The sequence below is a fragment of the Alternaria postmessia genome (assembly GCF_024291825.1).
Source record: "Alternaria postmessia strain BMP 2775 chromosome Unknown scaffold_82, whole genome shotgun sequence".
In the NCBI taxonomy this organism is placed as follows: domain Eukaryota; kingdom Fungi; phylum Ascomycota; class Dothideomycetes; order Pleosporales; family Pleosporaceae; genus Alternaria; species Alternaria postmessia.
Genome location: NW_026260155.1, coordinates 93,233 through 117,086, shown reverse-complemented (window position 1 = coordinate 117,086; position 23,854 = coordinate 93,233). Strand labels below are relative to the sequence as shown.

At 51.1% G+C, this 23,854-nt stretch overlaps 9 protein-coding genes across 9 annotated transcripts; 3 read left to right on the top strand and 6 right to left on the bottom strand.

Annotated features, from left to right (window-relative positions):
* Positions 1-1,389: 1,389 nt before the first annotated feature.
* On the bottom strand, positions 1,390-4,262 carry J4E82_009118 (uncharacterized protein; the record flags this gene model as incomplete). Its single annotated transcript, XM_051735346.1, has 2 exons — positions 1,390-2,448; positions 2,499-4,262. 2 exons carry the CDS (start codon positions 4,260-4,262, stop codon positions 1,390-1,392), a joined length of 2,823 nt encoding a protein of 940 aa, XP_051584936.1.
* Positions 4,263-4,697: 435 nt separating this feature from the next.
* On the bottom strand, positions 4,698-5,775 carry J4E82_009117 (uncharacterized protein; the record flags this gene model as incomplete). The annotated part of the gene is made up of 2 exons (XM_051735345.1): positions 4,698-5,659; positions 5,757-5,775. The coding sequence occupies 2 exons, from the start codon at positions 5,773-5,775 to the stop codon at positions 4,698-4,700; spliced, it is 981 nt and encodes a 326-aa protein (XP_051584935.1).
* Positions 5,776-6,191: 416 nt separating this feature from the next.
* J4E82_009116 (uncharacterized protein) lies at positions 6,192-7,181 on the bottom strand (the record flags this gene model as incomplete). Its single annotated transcript, XM_051735344.1, has 1 exon — positions 6,192-7,181. The coding sequence occupies one exon, from the start codon at positions 7,179-7,181 to the stop codon at positions 6,192-6,194; it is 990 nt and encodes a 329-aa protein (XP_051584934.1).
* Positions 7,182-10,672: 3,491 nt separating this feature from the next.
* Positions 10,673-12,069, top strand: J4E82_009115 (uncharacterized protein; the record flags this gene model as incomplete). Its single annotated transcript, XM_051735343.1, has 4 exons — positions 10,673-10,853; positions 10,970-11,174; positions 11,221-11,735; positions 11,786-12,069. The coding sequence occupies 4 exons, from the start codon at positions 10,673-10,675 to the stop codon at positions 12,067-12,069; spliced, it is 1,185 nt and encodes a 394-aa protein (XP_051584933.1).
* A 745-nt stretch (positions 12,070-12,814) lies between these two features.
* On the bottom strand, positions 12,815-14,094 carry J4E82_009114 (uncharacterized protein; the record flags this gene model as incomplete). The annotated part of the gene is made up of 2 exons (XM_051735342.1): positions 12,815-12,960; positions 13,011-14,094. The coding sequence occupies 2 exons, from the start codon at positions 14,092-14,094 to the stop codon at positions 12,815-12,817; spliced, it is 1,230 nt and encodes a 409-aa protein (XP_051584932.1).
* A 1,264-nt stretch (positions 14,095-15,358) lies between these two features.
* On the top strand, positions 15,359-16,696 carry J4E82_009113 (uncharacterized protein; the record flags this gene model as incomplete). Its single annotated transcript, XM_051735341.1, has 1 exon — positions 15,359-16,696. The coding sequence occupies one exon, from the start codon at positions 15,359-15,361 to the stop codon at positions 16,694-16,696; it is 1,338 nt and encodes a 445-aa protein (XP_051584931.1).
* A 295-nt stretch (positions 16,697-16,991) lies between these two features.
* J4E82_009112 (uncharacterized protein) lies at positions 16,992-17,378 on the bottom strand (the record flags this gene model as incomplete). Its single annotated transcript, XM_051735340.1, has 2 exons — positions 16,992-17,115; positions 17,173-17,378. 2 exons carry the CDS (start codon positions 17,376-17,378, stop codon positions 16,992-16,994), a joined length of 330 nt encoding a protein of 109 aa, XP_051584930.1.
* Positions 17,379-17,903: 525 nt separating this feature from the next.
* On the top strand, positions 17,904-18,959 carry J4E82_009111 (uncharacterized protein; the record flags this gene model as incomplete). The annotated part of the gene is made up of 1 exon (XM_051735339.1): positions 17,904-18,959. One exon carries the CDS (start codon positions 17,904-17,906, stop codon positions 18,957-18,959), a length of 1,056 nt encoding a protein of 351 aa, XP_051584929.1.
* A 419-nt stretch (positions 18,960-19,378) lies between these two features.
* On the bottom strand, positions 19,379-23,375 carry J4E82_009110 (uncharacterized protein; the record flags this gene model as incomplete). Its single annotated transcript, XM_051735338.1, has 2 exons — positions 19,379-21,341; positions 21,448-23,375. 2 exons carry the CDS (start codon positions 23,373-23,375, stop codon positions 19,379-19,381), a joined length of 3,891 nt encoding a protein of 1,296 aa, XP_051584928.1.
* Positions 23,376-23,854: the final 479 nt, after the last annotated feature.

Here is a 23,854-nt window from a genome sequence, read left to right as displayed (position 1 = left end):
CAAGGCAACAGACTACTCAAGTGCTATGGCTTGTAAGCTAGACTCGCGCTGCTGTGAGTGTACCTGTAATTAGTTCCTATCTAGTCTAAGCTCTAGAATTCCTCGCGTAGACCAACCATCTACTCGGCTATCATGTTCAACAGCGGTACGCTACTTGGAGACACTGCTGTATATCAGCGCCTCTTAAGGGCCCTAAGAAGGGTGGCATATGTAGGTCTCAAAGACACGTATCTAGATATTAGTGCGCAATGAGTACCAAAGCCATCTACCTATCACGACACAAGCCTGCTCACTCTCTTTGTCTTAGCCATAGCGCAACACAACAACCCCTCTTTCAAGTATCGCATGGACCCAGATCTCCCTCTCACGACACATTACATTCCAAATAGAAAAATAAACTACCCGCAAAGACCTGCCTGCCTGCTACCGCCTTACGAGTGCTTGCGCCTCCACGGAGCATGCAGTGTTGAGTCTGCACATGGGCATCGAGGCAATTGCATGTCCGCTAATTAGCTCCCTAAACCACGCCCATTAACCAACAATACCTATTTCCACTGTTTCACTCTAGAACGCGAAACGTAGCGAACCACCGTGTCAAATCAGGCAAATAAAGCGACGCCCCGTGGGCTGGCTACGCCCCAGCGTTTATGCAGCTGTGATGAGCTAATTACGCCATTTACGCCCTGAGTAGCGCGTGGGAGGCGATTCGTTTCGAAACGGGCTATAATGGGAGACGATACACTGCTTGGTAATGGGTTATACTGTAGGATACCGCCTTGTAGGGCGAAAGTGTTTGTATGCTCGATATGGATCGGACGAAAAGTGAGTTGGTGGTCGTTCACTGTAACCGTAGAGGCCGTGCTTTCAAGGGCGAATCTTGCTGGACGCCTGAGTAGTAGACCTTGCATTGTTCATGGGACTGCGCCTGTTCGACGTATGATTCGGACCAGAGCCGGAGTTATGAAGGAGAAGTCGGGGTGAAGTTCATCCTTCTCGCATTGCATGTAAGAGTGGCAAGTGCCATCATGAGCTACTAGAACGGGCTCTCCAGGCCTAGAGGACGTCAGTATCATACGAGATGTGGCCTAGTGTTGGGTGACGATAGTGTCAGGTAAGACGAAGCGAATGAAAGACGGTGGGAACTTTGAGACCTCGAACAAAGTAAGCAGACGTCCGGAAAGAGAAGTGGAGATAGATCTATTAGTCTTACGCTAATGCTAATGTTAATGCAAATGCAAACTCCTATCAAATTGCGTACGAAACGGGGTATAACTTCTAGAGGCAAACAAAACATAAACTCCGTACCAAAATGCCCTCGAACTAGCCGTCAATCCGCATCCTCTCTCTCTCTCTCTGGTTCCGTAGCTACCATTTCCCGTGCATACCATACTATGCTGCTCCACCAACAGCCAACTTCTTCTTCTGTACTCTCATCTCCCTAATCGTGCCGTCCTTTCCTAAGCCCCTCCCCACCTCAACAACTATCATCCGAACGAAATCTTTGTTGATCCAATAACTACTATGTGCACCTAGCATGGTCAAGTACTGAATCTCCAATGGTCCACCACCATACTTCATGTAAAAGTCAATCTGGCCGTTATCATTGAGCAGATAGGCTCTCTTCTCGGCAATTTCCTCGCGTGTGAAGTTATGGGTCTCGAGCTCGACATTGCTGGGCAGACGAATGGGCGTTGGCTTGTTGTTTGAAGAGTTGTTGTAGTTGGAAGTGGAAGAGCGGAAAGGGTTGAGAGAGGCGAAGTAGGATGTCGATGCTGACGGGATGGTTGTTTGTTTCAGCATAGAGGCGTATACGACATCGACGGTTGGATTTATGCGACAGGCGACAGGATCGTAGGGGTTGATGATGTTGTAGATGTTGTCGACAGCGAGACATCCATAGGTGCCTTGCTCGCCGGCCACACCGGGAGCAGCATACGAATCTGCACCTGGCTTCTCTTTGTCGCGACGCGGAAGCAGGTTGGCGTTCTTCATGAGGAGGAAGAGGCCAACAGGGCTACCACAGACAAAGAGGTCGGTAGTATTGAAGATGAACTGATCTTGTGGTAGGTCGGCTTCAGGGAACGAAGGGTCAGTAAATTGAGGATCAACATAGGTTGGCTGTTGGCTCAGGATATCGATGGCCATTACCGAACCGAGCGAATGAGCGATCAAGTGCACTCGCCCATACTCTGCGAATCCTGGGTTGTTATGGCACCACAGGCGATAGATGCGATTCGCCTCTTGTATACAAGCTGATATCATCTTGGGGTTGTGCATGGGCGACAGGTAGTATGGAATATCGAGCATGACGTCGCTGACTATGCCACGGACCGAGGGTAGCGTATCTGGGGTGATGTCCTTGAGCGTGTATTTGTTCGCGGAGGGATCTTCGAGCTCGGGGTTTTCAGTGTTGTCGACATCGAGGGACACGCGATGCCGCCAGTTGACCTGTTCTGTGTTAGTATCCTGGACTGAGAATCGTTGTCATGATGGCTTACTGGCAAACACATGACGCCTCCCATGTCCTTCCTCAAGTGTCGCTTCACATCCGGGGTTCCAAGCTCGACGTTCATCTCTCGTCGAAAGGCGTTCATCGCATGCGTGAAGTGAAATGTCTCCATTCTCTCCGACAACTTCTGCCCAATTCCGTGTATCACCAACACTAGATCTGACACTTTCGGTCTCTCTGACTGCGCGAGTTCGGGGTCCGACTTCTGCCTCCGATATTGCGGCGCGCCGCCTTGTGAAGATGAGACACCTTCGCGCGCTGCTTGTGCCTTTGGCGTGTTCTTGCTAGGATGCAGCTTATCCCAGATGGCCTGATCAAAGCCACGTACGACGTGTACACCAATGGCTCTGCCCTTGCGAATATAGTTTGCTACTGGTCGTCGCCCGTAGTAGTCTGACGGTTGAAGAGCTGGCTTGAGGATGAAAGCCTCTTTGTCGTTGGAGTATATGACGCCCGCTTTCAAATATAGGCGCTTCCTTCCGTCGGCACCGTACTCCAGGTCTCCAGCTGCCTTGTGGTCTGGTCCCCCTGGACCTGTGGAGATGTCGATGAGGTCGCACGCGTTTTCCACCGTCTCACGTCGCTCCTTCTCCGGGTCGTCGTCGTCGTCTGGAAGGGTGTTCTGAACAAGACCGGCTGATTGCATTATGCCTTGCGAGGTTGAAGGTCTACTCTCGGACCTCCTAGGTCTCTCGGGCCATAGGTGGTGTAGTATCTTCATCTCTCCAAGTGCACCAACCTCGACGGCACTATTCAACTCGTCCGTCCACGTCTGGGTCCAGGGCTTCAGCTCGATGTATCCGGCTTCGAGCATGTTGGCGACCTCAACCTCGACGGGCATCATGCTGTCCTTGTAGAACCAGGTCCCTCTAACAATCTGAGCGACATCGCTGAGCGGTGACCAGTATATAGGCTCCATGCGTATTGCGTCAGTGTCCATGACGACATGGTGTAGTCTCGAGACACCCACAGGCACCTTTGCGGAAGGCCCTGGTTTCGGCTTGGAGGATCTTCCGGCAGGCGCCTTGTCTTTGGCAGTGGACAGAGCAGGCTCCATGTCGTCATCCCACTTGTAGCTGTCGACTTCGTGGATAGTCGGGCGATGGCCTCCTTCCATGGGCGCCGGCTTCCATGACTTGGCCAGATTGCCTCTGGACGGGGCTCGGATGAAAGGCGTGCCGGTAGTCGCAGGCTCGAGGGGAGATATTGGGCCAGGGTCGTATGCCTTGAGTGAGCCAGACATGGACTGGCCGTAACTGCCAGAACCAGAGCCAGAGCCAGAGCCAGAGCCGGGTGTCTTCCTGTCGACCAGCTCGGCAGACCTCGAGTACTGCCCTCGGCTTGATGAGCGGCCAGAAGGTATGTCCCTTCCCTGGATCGAGCCTTCCTCGCTGGAAGCGCTAGCGCCTCTCTTCCTCTTCAGTCTCTCGACGGCCGGGTTGGTGGGCGTGCCACGGCCCGTCGCGTCTTTCTCGCCAAACTCCTCATTGTGCTTCAGAATCTTCTTGCGCAGGTCCAGCCACGACTCCTGGATGGCGTCGTTGTCGTACTGCGAGAAGGGCCGCGGCGGCACTCTCTTGGCCGTCGAGGTGCCCGTTGGCGGCGGCGGGAGCGGAGACAGCGGGTCGTCTATAGCGAGCGGCGATGTGTAGAAGTAGCGGACGGGTATCGCAGGCGGGGCCTCGGTGTTGTGCAGGACCTCGCGGATATACTGGTTCGCGCGAGACGAGAGCGTGGGCTCGTTGCCTGCCATGACGGTTGGCGTGGTTTGGTGCTGGCTGGCTGGCTGGCTGGCTGGCTGGCGTGCTGCAACTTTGGAGAGAAGCAGTCGTGGAAGAATCACATCATATCATGATGCTAGCGTATCTCCTGCCTCCTCACGTGTATCTGTGAAGACGACAGCTGGCTTGGACAAGGTGGTAGCCTGAGGATGCTTCCTTGTTGTTCTAGGGCGGTATATTTCCCATCATCGTCCAGAGCACTGACGCAACCGCCGCGCTAACACGACGCGTGCCTGAGCATGTGAACAGCACTCCGTCACCCGCGTCACCGTCTATACACAAAACAAAATATACACTCCAGCACTAACATCACACATAGACTGCGATACGCATGTTGTAGTTAGATATTGGTTTGACATCTATTTCTATCGCTTTATTGCTCGCTGTCGCCTTCATCGTCAGCACCATCAGGCGCTGTCATGATGGCTGCAGCTGTACAGCCTCGTCAATTTGGCTGTCTCCATCAAGTACAAGAGTCTTTCGTTTGGTTGCCGAGAGGCCTTTCGTTTCATGTCGATGAAGGTTTCATTCTCGCGCGTGAAGAACGACGTAATCGTGTGTCCCAGTGCTAGCAAGTTGAATCGTTGGATAACTTCAGATCTGAAAGACATCAAACTGTAGCCACAGAATCCATGGACGCGAATCCTATCAGTAATGCCTGCTGTCTCAGATTCTTCTGGCTGGTTGAGCCATAGTACCACAACTTCACCAGTGTTCGGGTCCAGCTCTTCCTCTTCGTCCGAGCTCGAGCTCGTATCGACGTGCTCTTGGATGGCTACATCACTCTTGGCATTGGGTGACTTGTGTTGCGTGTTCGACCTTGCTGTCCGGCCTCTGTCCCTTAACTCTCCCTTAATCTGATCCCACATTGCTCTGTAGTTCGCGATTTTGCTAGAGCCGTTCTGATAGAAGCAACCGTCTCGATAAGTAATGTTCTGATGCGCCAGGTTATACAACAACCATGCGTGCCATTGGAGCGAGGTGGTGAACTTTTTTCCCGCGTCTAGCTGGGAGAACATGCCCGCACCGAGACGCTCACCCACTGTGATCTGCTTGTAAACGTGTGCGAACTCGGCGCCCTTGGAGCCGGCTTCAAAAAGGTCTGTCTGCAGGAAGTCTCGTTCGAACGTGTCCCACCATCGTTTTGCCATGGCCTCATTCTGTCTCCATTGATCATACGCGGACTGGGCCGGCAGTCCTAGTCCTTCTCGCACCTTTTTCTTGTTCTCATATCCCTTGTTCTTATATCTGCGCTCTGTACGCCCCTTGCGCTTCTTCGCCGGTTGCTTGCCCTTGCCCGCCATAAAAGTGTATCCTCGGAGCTGGCAAGTCACGAATCGATATGAGGAGTGAGTGTAAAAGTAGGGATCTGGCAGAGGTTTTTGTCAACGCACGCGTAAGAGTGAGTGGGCAAAGATGACGGTCTGTGCTAAAGCAAACAAACGCTCGCGCACGCCTATACTCACTTCTTAGATGACTAGACATACGTCAAGTAAGAGAAGCGGAATTAAAAGAGTCTACAATAGAGATTGCGAGAAACAACAGGGTGCGTTAGGTACGCTTAATAGTACAAACGTAGCCGCTAGATTGATTGTATATCAGAGAATACATAGCTACAGATAGATTGTTGTTTGTGCATAAAGAAAAGAAAATGTGTAGCCATGGAATACATGGCGTCTATATGGTGGTGTATGTCGCGAAAATCGCAAAACAGATTATACACGTTAGAACTGACATGACACATGGACTGCGATACGCACTTTCTAGTTGGATATAGTGATTTGACATTTGTTTGTAGTAATGAATATTTTGGGTATCTTTTTGCGCAACAAGTACTTTTGCCCGAGCTCAGTGAGTCACCGCCCCTGTGGCACTTCTCTGCAGTCTTGACCTCAAGACAACTACCGCGTGTATGTGGCCGTCCCTAGCTCTGCCGCACCCCTTGCTGCCAGCCATTCGTTGTCCGCCTCTTGAGAGCTTCCAAGCAGCGTCCTAACATCCACCTCCAACTCCGCCCAAAGGGCCTCCTCAATCTTGCCTTTGAACTCTTTGTCCCTGCCATGGCTACCCGATAGCACTATCCTGCCTGGTGGCTTCCCCAGCCCACTGATAGCATCAATGACAGCTTCCTGTAGCTTCGACCAGAACTTGGCTCGCGGCGCTTCGTAGACAGGAAGATTCCACCAACCAAGATCTGAGCGGGCGACGTAGCCGATCATACGTGGTTGTGGCTGTGAAGATTTTCTATCGCAAGACGTTTGATGCATGCTCGCGCTGAAAGAGCTGTCGTCGAAAGCGATGACGAGAACGTTTTGGTGTTGTTCTTGCAGCGTTTGATGAGTACACGAGGCGTGTACCAGAGCTGCGTGAGTAGCGTATGATTCCGGGTATATGACGGAGCCTTCCTTGGAGGATTTGGACGATGTGAAGCCCGTAAGTAATAAAGCGCTTTGGAATAGCGTTTGCTGGGCCCTGCCAAGTGGGAAGACGACAGCTGGCGTGATCTGTTTGACAGGAATTTTAAGCTGAGCTTCGATGGTCGTGTGAACTCTCGAGATAAATGCAGCTAGTACAACGCTGTCGTTCCGGTTCCTTAGAATTTCGTAATCTGAATATCGGAACATCCACCGCGACATTAGGTCTGTGTATCCAGCGTCTCCAGGAATTTGTACCACGTCGATTGTTGTTCCATTCGGATATCGCGCAGCCACTACTGCCTGTGTTGTTGTGAAGTGGACGCCGATGCTAGGAGTGGCATCTAGATCAATCTTTTTCGCGCTTGTGAGGTCCTCGGTGGCGCTTTCTTCGGTGATGGGTATCTGACGGTGGTATGGTATAGCTCGTGCACTAGCCAAAGGCACAAGGAAATAAAGAAGATGGGAAAGTTTCATTTTGGAGTCGTGAACTGATTATTACAAAAAGAAGAGTGTATGACGAGAAAACCGCTTCAAGAAACAATGCAAAGAGAGACAAGTGGTCGTTGGTACAGACACAAAAATACGTGAACAAAGCATGAAAGAGCGACGGTGGTGAGTAAGGTGTGGTAGGTGAAGAAGCAGCAACGGCAACGGCAGTACGCTCGTCGTCCCCTCCATCCATCAGCGGGGCGACGCCTGACACCTTATAGGAGTCGTCGCAAAGCATCCGATCGTACCGTCAGGGCTTGGAGGATCCGAGGTTCTGGCAAGGGACATGTGGATCCGCCCACTGTACCGCAAGCACTAGGCTCATATAAGCTAGCCTGGCGTGTGGCCGGTGCAGACTAACCATCTAGAATCTCCACGTACCTGGTTGTTGCCAGGGGACATGCCCATTTCTTTGTTCCGATACCCACATCTTGGAGGGTCAATTGGTTTTTCAGGACCGTCGGCGAGCGACGTTGGCGCCTATATATGAGGCTGTTGGAAGCGCGCTGCCCAGGTAGTGCCCAGGTGGTGCCCAGGTGTCAGTTGAGCTGAAAATAGCAGCCCGTGCCAAGACCGGCACACTCGGCACTACTGGAAAGCTTATCTACCCCTCTCTCGTACTTTTGTGCTAGCTATCGTAGACAAGAGGTGGCTCACCTGAGCCCTGGGCCGTTTGACCATCTAGCACTCTATTGATTTATCGCATCTTCTCCGCAAAAGGGTTCGGCCGAGTCAAAATACCTGGCGGCCTTAAGCACTGTCGACCAAAAGACCCTTCCATCGTACATCGCGTGCCGCTAATCGTATTCCGTATACCTGTATATGCGCACCTTGCATAGCAATTGCATTTCCTCAAGCTCACTGTGTAACACAGAGTTCATGGGTTTCGTGCAGCTTTACGTGCGAGAGGCGTGCGATGCTAGTCGATGGGCTGGTCCTGGGTGCAATGGAAAGGCTTCTCGCAAGCTTTTAGGCTTATCCTATTGCTCAAGAACATTGCTCCAGTCTTTCGACGCTGTGCGCTCAACTATCTGATGTTTAAGTGCGGCGACAACTCGTAGTCAGGAGCTGACACCCAAGTCATAAATCATTGTTGCTGTCGCGTCCGCATCTGTTCTAGTGCAGCGCCGCAACAATAGGTACCTAGGTAGGATCCGTGACCTCCTGTCTGGGGCGTATAGCCACGGTGCTTACCCATGACATCTGACAACTCTCCCCTACAGCGCAGCCGCGTAAATGCGCACAAGCTTGACGAGAGAGGAGCCGAAGACTGCTGTAATCTGGATGAGGACAGGGCTCGCTCAAGGCGTTCAACAAGCTTCGGAGTGAGCTGAAGGCCTTAGCAGTCGGATGTGTTAGTCACCACACACCTTCCTGATAGACACCAAGGAGTTATCGACGTACTGTAGCTCCCTCTTCACGAATATTAGGGGAGACTTCACTTCTCTCTAAGATCTTGGTACCATCCAGCAACCGAGCGGCTATATGCGGATGTCAGAATGAATGTCCATGGTCGGAGACGCGTCGATGCCTACATCAAGAACCATGCCACGACATCAATTCTACGACGCGTCAATCATTTCGGTTTCACTGATATTCCATCATGCAACAAACTTGAGACGCATCATCGGCGTTCCCCATCAACACCACCGGCCTGAAGAATGGAGAGAGGAAGACATCTCCCATGTCCTGGATACGATACCCGATGATAAGCGAGAGCCTGACCGAATGTAGATTAGTAAGTCATACATAGAGACACCTGAGACTACGAGCTTTGAAACAACCTACCGTTCGGCAACGCAAGCTTGAAGATATTGTCACGCTCACTGAGGCCGACGTCGACATCATCCTGCATCGGCGGTCTGTCCGTATACCTCTGGATGACCACTCTGCATTTGAAGACTCAAAAGGCTAGTTACTTAGCATAGAGCTTAGCACGAACCTTCTGCTGCTGCAGGGTCACAAAGACGACTGGCTCGGTGCACTTGAGAATTGTTACGAACCTGAACTTGACAACAGGATCAACTGTTTGGAAAAGTGTTGACTTCTTGACTCTGTGTCTGCTTGTTCTTTGGGAAAGTTTTGGACTGAAATTGGTCCGTTCGACTTCCTAGTCACACTCGAGGAAAATTTGAGAGGTAGGTATTCATGTCTGGAACGTGTCGCTGCAAATTCTCCAGGTTCCGTTCAGTTGTTTGGTGCAGATGGGGTGTCTGAGCTATGAAGTAAGACGCTGGGCAGGTGTGCGGAGCTTCTCAGCTTGCCTATAGGCTGCTGGAATGGGATAGGCATCCGCGGCGAAAATTTCCTCTTGAGCATTAGTAAAAGCCCAAGGATATTATCGCTGCACGGCTATCTCAGAGACGATTTAGTAAGTCAGTCCGGATCAACCACACGTCACTACAATCGCCACAGTCGCGGCTCGCGATGTATCCCTCACTAAAACAACTTGGAATACAAGTGTGTGAATAGAAGTGGATACAAATATTGCGTTCGAGAGCCCTTCAGAGCTATTTATAAATTTCCGAAACCGAATGTCTTGGTTTACTTGGTGAAAACAGTAGGGATGACTATATTGCAATGGTCAGATTGGATTGTTTCCGCTAAATCTTCGCACTATCTATCTTCGCCAACTCTCTCTTGCATCGCAAAGCAAGAGCCTGGAAGATCTTGCCGATCGTCTCTTCATATTCCTTGAGAGACAGATGTTCTGCCGTAGGTTGGAGTTGCTAATCTTCAGTATGGAGCGTGATGACAGAGAAGAAAATAGAAGAGGCAATCCCGACATCGGCAAAGCTTCTAGAATCGGGTGTACTTCAGAAGCCAAGGGAAGTGTGTGGTGGCGTTTGGCGGACTGTCGTAGTCTCCTTACGGGCGAGCTTGGCTCCGAGACAACGGGATCAAGTTAGACATTCTAGATTTCGATGCTCATCATCATAGATGGCCAGCAGGATTTTCAGCATGGGAGCGTGAAGTTTAAGCGGTTAAATGTCGCATCACGTTGGGAGTGCCAGCGAGCCATGAATCTCGTCGCGAACAAAAAACAAAAACCGAATCGGTCTCCAATGCCGTGCCTGTCCCTGACGGAGATATTGGAGTAAAACGCGCTCAACACCTGCAGGAGACGGGAGCAACGGAGCGCACGTGGATCTGCTACTAGGAATCTCGCGTTCGCAACACTGCCAGCCAGCCGGCTTCATCTCCGCGGTGACTAGCGCGAACCCAAACAGCCTCACAAAACGATCGCCTCCACGCCACAATACCTAGCGACTCCCGGTCGATCGAGGCTTGGTAACATACTTTCCGGAGTTTACGCAAGGAAAAAATCCTGTTGCTGGACCGCAATGGATGTCATGTGGGGGGAAAGGGTCCAGTTAAGGACCCAAGGGTCCCCAATCGTATGATGTATTCATCTCATCTCTCTTTTTACGTACGTGCGTGATTCGTTTTTGCTACAGCCCCAGGTTTTTACTGGGATGTGGTTCGTTGGTCTCCTCTTGATGCAGTCTCTTACTGCTCAAGGCTTCCCTTTGCATATGCGGGGAGAGGACCTTCGGAATTCGAACCTGTTCATCAACAATGGCGAGCTTCCGCGGGATAGGTCCATCTTCACGATTATTTCGTTGGTATGCATGATGGTGTTGTCGTTGTTACTAGGTAAGTGCACCTCCCATACTGTATCAACATCAGAATCAGACGACATACCTTTTGCATGTGCTCCACATCAAGGAATTCACACCAAGCTTGCAATCATGTTTTAACACATATCACAGGGCTGCGATGGGCAAAACTCAGACGGAGCATCGTGGTTAAGCGCAGCCTCATGTCAACGCTCGTTCTTATGTTATACGTTCTGGTGTTGATGTTCATCACCTGTTCAGCCGTTCTCGTAGCAGGGCAAGGACTGTACACGTATGGGATGTGTCTTGCAGGCACATGGGTTTGTCTGATCTTCTATACGTTCATCAAAGCTATCATGTGAGTAAGTACTGTCGATGATACAGATCACTGCTAACGATGGTAGCTATGTCTTTCTGGTCGAACGCATCCACGTCGTCCGCGCACCCTTCTTCAACAGGCGAAAAGACAAGCTGTACCTTGGTTGCATGGCCATGATAATCATTACGTACAGCTCAGTCGCCATCAATGCATACTGCAACCACGTCGTTGAGTTACGTGCGTCAGACGGTCGGTGCCACTTTGGCATTCGCGGTGCCGTATCAATACCGTTCACGGTCGTAAACTTCTTCACAGATGCGGTTTTGACAGCCGTCTTCTTTTACCTGCTTTGTCCTATCGTACAGATACCCGGTGTATCTGTTCTCTCCAAATTCTTCAAGATAAAACCGAACAAAGAAGGAAATACAGTCGATAGTGGAAATGATACCCCAGCTCGAAAGAACATTAGGACGCTGTTATGGAAGAGCATCATTGGCTCACTGTTGATCGAGATTCCAATGGCGGCGAACATGATCCAGTTCGTCTTGACAGATGGCGAGGAACTGGGTATGATCTGTCTTACAATCTGCCTAGTCGATGGTAGGCTTTCTTTCCCGCACGTCTGTTACATCGAAACTAACATTCTGCAGTATGTTGGGATGCGCTGGTAATCCATTGGCTGACCTTCAGTGCGTCTGGCTCGGCCGCCGAAAAGGACTTGTCGCGATCGACGGTGGTTTCCAGTGAGGAGTCATCGCATGACCAGATACCACCTAGATGCCGTTCTCGATTGAGTCTTGATGGCGAAGCCAAATCCGTCAAGCAAGAAACGACCGAGAAGTCCAATGATTTACAACTCGATGCTATAGACTTCCGGTGCGAGAGCCCTCGAGATTCAACAACTGATCTGATACGGCCCGCGGCTGTGAAGTGAGAAAATTAGACATTGTTGTGGTTTTTATCTCTCTAAGCAACCAGCAAAAGATCAACCTTGATGTAGGCGTAGTTTTAGTCTACGTTCACACCAAAAGAAACATTTATGCTACCCCAAATCGTTTCCCGGACGGAAATCAGCTCTTCGGCTATGTCATCCTAAACAAGACCGGATACGAGCGCCCTGAGTATGATACTGGTATCATACGGAGCATATCATGTCTCATCACGGACACAAGCGGACTGTTCGCTTATGTCTGTGATCAGTTGAACAGGCGCACAATTGAATCGAATCTAAGCCTGGGAAGGTAGCTGCAAGGTCGAAGGACCAGCTACTAGCGCTGATCGATGCAAGAGTGAGCATGCAGCTTGGTTCGCCATTTTAATATTGTCAATCATCGCCTACGCAAACTCAAAGGGTCAGTGCTCATTCCAAAAGCAGTTTCGAAACTAGCAAGGTCCACTGGAGGAGGTGGATGTATATGCACAGTGGCCAAGCATGAGCGCTTCAGTGAGCAAGATTGCTGGGCTGTTGCCAGGAATGAAAGGTTGGGTGCGGCGAACTCTCTGATTGCCCATACCTTCCCGTAGAAGTTGTGTAGAATAGCAAATATCAATAACAAACAACTCTGCAGCAGAGGTACATTGGTGGCCTCTCATTTTTATCCTCTCAAAGGACAATTCACTGACAATCAAATAACTGCGACAGCGGATTAGTGCAACGAACAGTGGAGAACAAATCTATATCAATAACCAGTCTTTCCAGGGACTATCTCGTAGCATGGTCCGCCCTTCCCAAACATCTTCTGCAGATCCGCAACGATCACATCCGGCCTCTCGTGCGCAGCGAAATGGCCACCTTTGTCGTTGATACTTTCATGGACAAGAGGGCCTGTTCGCATGTGAGTATAAGTTCCATGCGCATTATCATGAGAGTCATACCTAAGGTTTTCGCCCACAATCTTGGGACAACAGTGATCTCATTAGGAAAGTGCGCGACACCAAGCTTCACACGATCAACCCACTGACTCGTGCGCTCTCGATTGGGGATCAGATCCGTGGGGTTATGTTGAGCTTCATAGTAGATCCTAATATGCGCATTGGGGCCTGCAGTACTGAACCAGTAGACACTAACCCATGTTAAAACCTCATCGTCGGTCCACTGATAGCTATCAGTCCAGTCAACCAGCTTCTCGTAGATCCATGCCAGTAGAGCAACAGGGCTGTCTGCGAAGGCATATGAGAGTGTCTGCGGCTTGGTAGCTTGTAACTGGCGATACGCTTGACCGTCGGTAAGAAACCACTCAGAGCGCTTCATGCCTTTGGATTCAGCATCTGTGTAGGGAGTCATCGCGTGCTGGAGAGCAAGTACAGGCTGTGATGTAAATGTCGGCGCGTGCGCGCGCACCATATTGATGTGACTGGCGAGAACATTATCCGGATAGAGAATGCCCATCGACCTGGTTATGTAGAAGCCCCAGTCGCCGCCTTGAGTGACATACTTCTCGTATCCGAGGTCCTGCATTAACCGGTGGCAAGTCTCAGCGTACTGCGACAGTGCAAAACCAGGCTTGAGGATCTTCTGACTGAACCCGAAATTCGGCAGGGATGGTGCCACGATGTGAAATGCGGGCTTGCCTTCTTTCTCACCATCTTCCAGGAGTGGAAGCAACTTTGTGACCTCGAGAAATGAGCCTGGCCACCCGTGACTGAATAACAGTGGCACTGCATTTGGGTTAGAGCTTCTCTTGTGTACGAAGTGTATGTCGATTTGTCCAAAGCCATCAACCTGTACTTTCTTTCGAAAGTTTGGCAATTCGTTGATCTTAGATTCAACTTTTCGCCAATCGAAACCGGTTTCCCAATGTTTCGCTAGACGCTTGACGTCCGATAGTGGTGAACCATATGGCCACTGGTCAGGTGTATCCAGTTCATCAGGGAAGTCCGCGTCTGACAACTTTCTTTTCAGCTTCTCGATTGCGGTGTCTGCAATCGAGATCGTGTAAGGCTCAGGTTGCGAAGCCATCGTGAGTGACGTTGTGAATGTTGGAGGTGTCAACCTTGTAGTTGTGCGCTCTTTGTGTGATGCGACCCCTCAGTTGAGCCAAAAGCCAAACAGCGCCCTTTTAGCTATGCACATGTTGACATCATGTGCCAAGTATGCGCTCTTAATACGTCTGCTGCTGCGAGTAGTTACTGCTATAATACTTAGTAATGTCGCAATTGTAGCATGTACGCCGCATGGAACCGTACTGGGATAGTTTCCCATTTGAAACAACATGCGTATCTCGAATGGAGCAAGTGTCTCTTTGTGTCATATGCTCCGCGATCGCACAGTACGCTGCTGATCGTGCTGTCGCGCGAGCTGATAATTCGGTGGCTGGGTAAGATGACAGCTAGTCCTCTTCGAACGGTCGACTCGGCGCGTGTCGCGTATGCCATTACGCCATCATCCCCGACGTGTCGTGCACGAAGTCAACAACCCTGTCCTTGATGAGACGGCGATTCAAACATCCTCATGACATCTGCACGGTACTTCCATCGAGCACGCATCTTTCCGACAGCGCCCCAGGTATCTACGTAGGTAGGCTCCGACAATACCGAGAAAAGCGATCACGAAATCTATCAAGAAACACCGCCATCTACGACTGATCAACTTCTAGTAGAAAGTAAAGAAGCATTTAGAAAAGGTTAAGCCTACCGAGGTCGTATTGCCTACGACGGGTGATGATCGTGGAAGAGCGCTTTTCAAGAGTTTGACGGCATTTCGGAATGCATCGCTCGGAACTGGTCGGAATACCTAACTATCACAAGCGCGGGGTCTCCGCAGCCTACCATGACGTTTATCACCATAGTGCAGCACGATAGGGTTGTCATTGGCTCTTGATAAGGGACCCAGATCTATTGGCTTCTATTGCTACGATGACTGAGCGCTCTAAGTCACCTGCGTCGAGGTTCGTTCTGAACATCCTCCGCAGTATTCATAGGCTCAGGTGAGCTTGTTGCACTCGCATCATTCTAGGATTGTTAAGCCTATGATCGAAGGGTCTCGCAGTCTGCAAACGTATTCAGTGAAACCAATGGGCGAATCGACATCCAGGGCGCGAGTCACGACAAGTGTATGGCTATCGTACGGCAAATTCTCCTACGGCAAAGCTCCGACTTTCCATCCCGAACCGAAAGATTGACGGGCCTATACCGGCCCTATCGGATTGCCAGACTTGCAAGTATATTAGGCATCACCTCTCGAAAGCATTATTCGTTCTTTGTTCTTACTCTCTTGTCCCAGAATGAGCTCAATGGCGTCGGCCGACCACGCGAAGAGCGTATATGCTACTACCAGTGAAGCACTCCAAGCAGCCAAGCAACGATTCGCAGAGCGGAACGCTAAAAGCTCGCATCTACACGAGGAATCGAACAAAGCCCTGCCAGGCGGTAATACGAGAAGTGTACTTCACACTGCGCCTTTTCCGGTATTCCTGAAGAGCGGCAAAGGGTATCAAGTTACGTCCGAGGATGGGCAAACCTATACAGATCTTGTTGGCGAATTTACTGCCGCTTTATATGGCCACTCGCAACCCCTCATACAATCAGCGCTGGTCGATACTATCAACAACGTTGGTCTCAACTTGGGTGGAACGACTACCCTGGAGATGAGGCACGCCGCACTGATATGTTCGCGATACAAGCTTGATCTCATTCGATTCACAAACTCAGGCACAGAGGCAAATCTTCATGCCATCCAAGGAGCGAGGAAGTTCACCGGCAAGAGGAAGGTTGTAGTTTTCACAGGGGGCTACCATGGCGGTTGTTACACGTTTCCGGAAGATCACCCTGCCGAGAACTGTGTAGACCAAGAGGAATGGATTATTGCAGAGTTCAACGATGTTGAAGACACGAAGAGGAAGATCGAGGAGTCTGGAGACGTAGCTGCAGTGCTCATCGAAGGCATGCAGGGTAGAGGCCCGTGTCTCGTGGGTACTCATGACTTCCTGCATCAAGTTCAGGAATCAGCAAAGAAAGCCGACGCAATCTTCATTCTAGACGAAGTACAAACAAGCCGTTTGGCGCCGGGTGGGCTACAAGAAGTCGAGGGGTTGGAGCCAGACATTACGACTTTGGGCAAGTTCCTCGGTGGAGGAATTACATTTGGCGCATTCGGTGGGCGAGCAGACATTATGCGCGTATATGACCCACGGGAGAAGGGATCTTTAGGACATTCCGGCACTTTCAACAACAATACGCTTGGAATGACAGCAGGATACACTGGCCTTGCGAATGTGTACACACCCGAAGTCTGTCGCAACTTCAATGCGATGGGTGACAAACTTCGCCTCCGTCTTCAAGAGCTTTCGCATGGAACCAAAATGACCGTTACGGGTTTGGGAACGATCATGGGTATACATTTCTTGCATGATGGCAAGAAGGAACTAAGAAGCTTCCGAGATCGGCATGAGGACCTTGACCTGAGCATGCTATTCTGGCTCGAGATGATGGAAGCAGGATTCTGGATTACTCAACGAGGAAGCGTAGCCATCATCCTAGGTACACCCTGGGAGGAGTTACAAAGGTTCTCAGACTGCGTACGGGGATTTCTGGAGAAATGCAGGGGATTGTTGAGTATTTGATCTTCATTCCCGAACTTCGTTGTTGCTGGAGATCTTGATGCGCTTGGCTTCCGTAACTTTCATGCGCAAGTGGCGCCTTGTGAAGCTCTCCCAAGATAGTCACCGCATCACCGTTGTTCTTTCGGAACTTTTTGAGATACGGAACTTTGTAGTCCAAGAGGTACATAAAGCCAAGCCATGACGAGATCAGGCACATCTTTCGGTAAGATGTCGTGTTCCATGCAACTGCAGCTTTCCCCGGGACTCTGCGCACCAGACTACTCGAGATATCCATGTAGAAGGTCTCATAGTATTGTCACTCCAACGGGGTGTAGTCGCACTCGATTGTGAGATGTTGTACCTCGGGCAACGAGTCACTGATGCGCTTGCTGTCAATAGTGGATGCAAAGCTCCTACGGATCATGATACGCTTGAAGACCCTGACCATACGCTTACCCCAATCAGCCAGTTAAAGGTTATCGTCTTTAAAGACCCACTTGTCGAGAGCCTCCTCGCAGAACGTCAGGGAAGCTTTCGGGTCGTCGTCTGAATACTTCCATGGGTCGGCTTGATCGAGAACATAGTCTAAGGGGCTTTGTTCAGGTTCTTCAGATTCCTCAGAGGAGGGGAAGTCCTGGAGATCAAAACCAAGACTCTCCGGCCAACTAGCTTCTTCACGCATTGCACTCTGAAGGAACGCCATGATGCCCGTGAATTCATGGAGACTGTTGAGCGTTGGTGTGCCTGTTATGACGAGGCGGTTACAAAACCAAGGTTACCTAGGTAGCTTTGTGACATGGTGTGCACGGATACTCTCGCGCTGTGGGATAATCATCCGAGTCGCATTGCGAACAGTAGTTCTATCACTAGAATAACTTGCTACGAGAGTGAACGGAAATTCTTCTTCATACTATAATAAAGCGTATTAAAAGCTATGTACATAGAGATAGAAAACCTAGAAGCCTACATTACTATTATTCTTTATGAGCTTTCTTTTAAGGAGTTACTGTAAGACGCAAGGTAGAGCTTGTTATTTCTATACCTGTTTACGTTTTCTCTTGTATGTGGTGCTATCTGAAGATATGAAGCCGACAATGCAAAGCTTATCGGCCCACCCCACTTCCACAACTGGGCCGGGCCGCGACCGCCCAGTCCCGTGATACATTACCTAGGTACTTCATGACACGACAATCAAGCTCAACAGCGATAATCCGACACAAACTCTAAGATGGCCCCTCTAACCATTGATCCGCCCCTTCTCAATTCCGCAAACCCCTGGTGTACAACTCTCGATCAGCTTCAAGAGCTCTACAACTGTCCTCACACAGGCGCTATCACCACTCGCACCTCGCTGATCGGAGGTTTCCCTCACGACTCTGGACATCATCAATTCGCGTTCTTTAATCCCTCGACCCACGCATCCAGCACTCCCAACAAGGACCTTGGCGGCGACGCAAGCACGACAGGGAGTTTAAACACGCTAGGATACTCACCCATCCCACTCTCCGAATACCTGGGTTTTGTGAAAGCCATCAGCGATGGTCTAGGTGATGAGCCACCCAGTGGGAGAAAAACGTTCAAGCCCATCGTCATCTCCATAACGGGTTCTGCAGAAGAAGTAACCAAATGTTACCACTTGATCCACGAACTTGGCAAGTCCGTGAAAATGCGCCTTGCCATGGAAATCAACCTCTCTTGTCCCAACATTCCCGGAAAAACGCCGCCAGCGTACGATTTCACTGCATTGCGGACGTATCTCGAGGCGCTCAAGGTCGAGATCGATGTCGGCTTAGTAAAGGCAGGCGGAATAGATGAAAATGAACGAGTGGCAGTGGGCATCAAGATACCACCGTATACGTATCAGGAGCAATTTGAGGGGCTACTCGGTGTATTGAAAGAAAGTGTGAGCATGAAACCAGTATACCTGAGCTGTCCAGTGGACTTTATAACGGCGGTCAATACGCTGGGTTCGAGTCTACTCATGGTACCAGATACTGAGGTGGATAAGGGCGTCAGACCTACATTGAAGTCAACAAATGGATCTGGTGTAGGTGGTCTAGCAGGCGCGCCCTTGCATCCACTTGCACTGGGAAACGTGTATACGATCAGGAACATGCTGGACAAACACGAGGATTTGAAGGAGATCGCGATTGTTGGAACAGGCGGAGTGGAGGACAAGGCTGGATTTGAGAGGATGCGGAGTGTTGGGTCAGGAGCTGTGGGGGTGGGAACAGCGTTGGGAAGAAAGGGTGTGGATATCTTTGGGGAGATAGCTTCTGACTGAGAGGTGTTGAGATAGTTGGGTGTAAGGGTTTGCATGTGCGCATACACGCGTGGACCAATAAATGACGACATTCAAAGTGTTGTATTAATGAGCTAGCGCTACCCTACTCTTTATGATAATATACAAAGAATCCGCCTCAAGAACACCCCAGATTCCGCAAATTTCAAAAACTAAAAGCCACAACGCAGAGGTTCTGACCGCCCATAAAATGCTGCGCCGATGCATGCCAAAAGAGTTGCCAATTTCATTACCCTTTGTCTTACCATTATGCACCAAAACACCATGCTTGCAACCCAAAATGCACACAATGTGAAATAGACTGAACGTGGAAATGAAGGGAAGGGAAAAGGGATGGACGTATCAATATCGACTGTCCGACTTCTGTCGAGCGTGGGCAGCTTTGCTGTTCCTCCTCTTCTTTAGAAACTGGCGTAGCCTGTATCCTCACCACCAGCATCATCCATCCAGCCCGCACCAACCTCACCTAAACCAGGGCCATGGTGATGATTTCGCGCCATGCCCTCGCCCTCGCCTCGTTCGACCCATTCCTCGTTGATGTCATTCCAAATGCGTTGGAAGTAGAGGCGTAGTGATCGGAGGCCACGGAGGTACCCTCTATCGATGCCGTCGGGATTTTCAGGTGGACAAGGTAAGTCGTCTGGTAGAGGGTCTTCTGCAGTCACGCAGTTGGCAAAGTCGACAATTTTCAGCTTGATCTCTCCGTGCTTCTTGGGTGACGGTTTAGAAGCGACTGTCGGCCCTGGTGATGTAAGTCCAGATGGTATTGTTGAAACGTCTTCGTTGCTCGGGTTCGACAAGCCGTTAGGTAAAGAGGGTGCTGCGTCTTTCTCCTTCGACTCACCGTCCCCACGATCATAGAGCATCAACAAACTACTCGCGTAGAATCTGTATCCTGGAAGTTTTCGTATCATGCGTTCCAGTTGGCTGATCTTCTCCAATATGACGGGTATGTGTCTGTTTGCTGCTTTGTAGCTCGTCCCATCCCAAAAAAAGCGCTTAAGCGCGTCCTGAAATTCTTTTCCTGCTTTCAGATCTCGACCGAAGTACTTGTCCTCGAAGATGTAGCTCTGGGTCTTGGCGTTCCAAATTTGCATACCGCAGACTCGCACGCCGAGTTGAGCACTGGTGGTCATCTGACACTTGCGCCGTTGAGACCGCTGTTTCTTCTCATCGGCTTCCACACCATACTGGCGCGTACCCATCTTCAAGTCTAAGACACAAGGCCTTGTCATGCCAGCAGTAAGGTCTTCAAGAAGGATGAAGTGTTGAACGCGCTCGTCAGGCTGGTGCTGCGCCTGATCGAGGTTGGAAGGTTCGTCCTTAAGCGGAGCACCCGTGCCATTAGGAACAGCTGGAGCTGGCAGCATGGTACCCTCCGTTGGCCTCTGAGCATCGGAGCCATTGAGTGTGCCGGAGACTTGCACAGACCGACCCCTGTTCTGTTCCTTTGCGTCGGTCAGGGCGTTGCGATCCTCGTCCATGGCAAATACCTCCTCCTCGGCATCACCACCATAGCCGTCCTCTTCATAGTATTCCAAGTTGTGTCTCTGGATAGTATCTATTCCCAAAGGTCTCCTAGTAAGTCCACTTCCAGAATGACGACGGCGGGGAATAGTGTTTTGCGATGGCTTCAGAGTATCGCCATTCATTTCTGGTCGTCCAGCCGAGCTAGAAAGGGCAGAATCGGGGTTCTTGTCGGAAGCATGTCGGTGTGCTTCAGCTTTCAGAACTTGTTTTCGTGTGCACTCTTCTGTCAGTGGTGGATGCAAACCAGATACATCTGTGCTATTTCTCCTTATGGTAGGCGCAGAACCAGCCACAGTCTGTGGTGTATCTCTTCCAGCCTTGCGGGTAGAGATCCCATGGTGGTGGTGACGCGACCGATGATGGATGGGTGGCGGTGCGAAAACTTGACGAAGCACTTCTTCTTGTAATTTTCTGTTGATTGTCGTGACACCCCAACTGCTGGTATGCTGCAACGGAGGCCGTGTTGGACTTTGAGAGACATGTCCGTAATCACTCTGGTTTCGCCGATGTTGCTGCTGTAAGATCGAGGAATTCCTCATCCATGGATCTGGAGTGGTGGAACGTGGTGGCACACGAAATAGGTTGTCTGGGATGATATGCCGATTGTTCTCGAATATTACCTGAGGAATGGTCATACCAACTTGTTGCGAGTGGCTGACTACTCGGGGTTGTTCATCTTTGCCCCGATCTCCAGGAGCTTTGGAAGCCTGTCTTGAAGCATTTTCTGACTGTGTTGCAGAAGTAGTTGGCGCGGCATCAGATTTCGCTTTGTCCTTGGCGCCCTTTTTCTTTTTGGGTGCTTTTCGATAAGTCACGTTCAAGACACCAATGTACCTATAAGATAGCAATGTTAGCAAATGACTTAACTGAAACATGGGACGAACGCAAATATCTTGCTGAAGTCTCAGCTTTGATCGATAGCAGAGGGAAGTTGTCGTACCTTGGCAAGAATTCCAATAGCTCTGGGTGCTGCCGCTCCACTGTTTCGTAGAACTCATTCTCACGATTGTTCAGTTGTTTGCAAACTGCTCGTCTTGAAAAACGGTAGACGGTGGAATGGCCGCCCACTTGGTGATCGTACGGCTTCAGCTCCACAGCTCCCAGTGGGGCGGGTGGCTGAGCTACCTGTGGCGCAGCGGCTTTAACTTCCTGTTTGTGCGTAGTCGCAGTGGGCGTCGTTCCTAGGTCATCAGTCGCACTGGATTCATAACCAAGATGTGACTGAGTAGATTCGGCAATCGACTCAGATTCAGATTCAGCTGAAAGCGCATCGCCAGCGGACGTCAGCGGTTGTTCTTTGTCTTTCTTTACGGAAGTCGCCGTGGAGATATCACCATGAAGGCATTGATTGGTATCTTGGGACTGTAGAGAAATTTCTACTTCTTGTGGGGTTTGCACATCCTTCTCTGTGGCCCAGCCCTTTGGCCCCGCAACTTCGTGAGTTGAAGCCCTCTTCTCGACAGCATTCACCTCTCTATCTTGGTTCTGTGTTTCTGCAGGCAGTTGCTCACTTGTCTTGAGACGCCTATGGGGGAAGTATAGAGCTGAAGATATTTGCTCTTTCTCCGATTCGTCGTCTTCCTCCGAGCCCGGTGTACGTTCTCTGTTGCCTCCATCTTTGACTTGGAAGTAATCGGACGGCTCGTGATAGTGTGCTGATCCGTTCGTTGGTGCGTGTGCGTGAACCTTCTCCACCGCCGAGGTAGGAAGACTGCGTGAGAGCAATGATCTTGGGTCCGCGCCAGGGGTCAAGTTTCCGAAGCCGCGAATGTCCTCGAGAAGACGCCGCGGGAATTGCTTCTTGTCTGGAGTGCTCACATCCGGTCGCGTGCTTCCGTCAGAGGGAGTGGCGACAGCGCCTGGTTCCGTGCGAGGTGCGGCTTTCGCTTCAAAGTATGACTCAATTGGACCGCCCAGAGGTGACTGTACGACGGAGGACGCCATTGACGCGCGACGGAGCTGATCGATCAGAGCAACAGTCTCGTTTGTGGCTTCCTCTGAAAGCGTGGACAGGGTTCTCTCAACGGACGGACGCTCTCTCGCCTTGTTGTCCTTCTTCCTCGGTTCTTCGGTAGGGTCGCCATCCTTGAATACGCGTAGATAGTGGCTTGCTTTCCGACTGCGGGCAGACGTAGGTTGCTCAGTCTTGGCAAGTGTTGCTTCAATCTTCTTTTCCATCTCAACGTCCATGACAGGCTGGTCGGAGATCATGTTGCCCTTGAACGGAACAGGCTTTCCCTCACGCCATTCTCTATTCCTACGTCTCTCCTCGCTCTCGAGAAGAGCCTCGTATTGGAGTTCGGGACGCGGTGGGGTGCTGGGGTGCTGTACGGGCGAATCGACGGGACTCATAAAGGGCGGAGGACTGTGATGGATGGCGTCGAAACCCACACCAGCTGCAATGGCTGCGCGGGGGTTGAAGGGGGTAGTCAAGACGGCTTGGTGGTCGATAGAAGAAGTGGATGGCGGCAGGGTGGAATGTTTCCTGCGAATGATGGGCGGATCCATCAATCGCCTCTGGGGAGGTGCTGGTGCTGCCATCTCTGACAGACTGTGTTCGGGAGCATCGTTGGCGGGGTCTACATTGCGTGCGCTGGCCCGCGGAGAGGAGATGGGGCTGTCGGTGTGGAGATAGGTAGTCGCGAATATGCTGTCGCGCTCGTCCAGCTGGGGGCGGTCAATTGACGACTTCCAAAGGTTGTTGTTATCGTGGACAATGGGAGCCGTGCGTGAACGGCCCGTCTGGGAGAGGGTCTTGGGCGTCACTTGGTCGTGCTCGGGGTCCGGCGTGCGAACTCCATGGCTGGCGTTCGACCTCACCGATGCGGGGGGTGAGGTATTTCCTTGGGCGTCCGGCTGGGGTGACATGGGCTCGACATTGATTCGACCGTTGGGAAGGCACCTCGTGGCAGGATGGGTGGCAGATATTGCCGGGTGGGCGCTCAGGTCGTTTGCCAGGATGCGGTCGTTTGGGCGCGGCGGAGACACAGCGGAGGGCCAGCAGGGGCGGATCTTCCAGATTAGCGTGCAGAGCAGCGGCGCTGGCGGATGGGAGGGCTGCAGATGTGGTTCCAGGGTGCTAGCGAGCGAGACACCAGTGAGAGATGCGAAAGGTCCACGTTCTAATTCTGTGTGGTTTGGCGTCAAGGCCAAAGTGGCGCAAAGATTATCCCAAGCGAGCGGCCCAATGACGTCTGCCTGACTGCCACCGCGTAACAAAGCGCGTCAGTGCAGATGGCCCGAGTGGTTGGTGGTTTCGCGACGGTACCGTGCGATGTTTGTTTACACAATGCAGAAGACGGACGTGGAGAGGGCAGTTTGGCCTCTGGCGACAAAGACAATTGGGC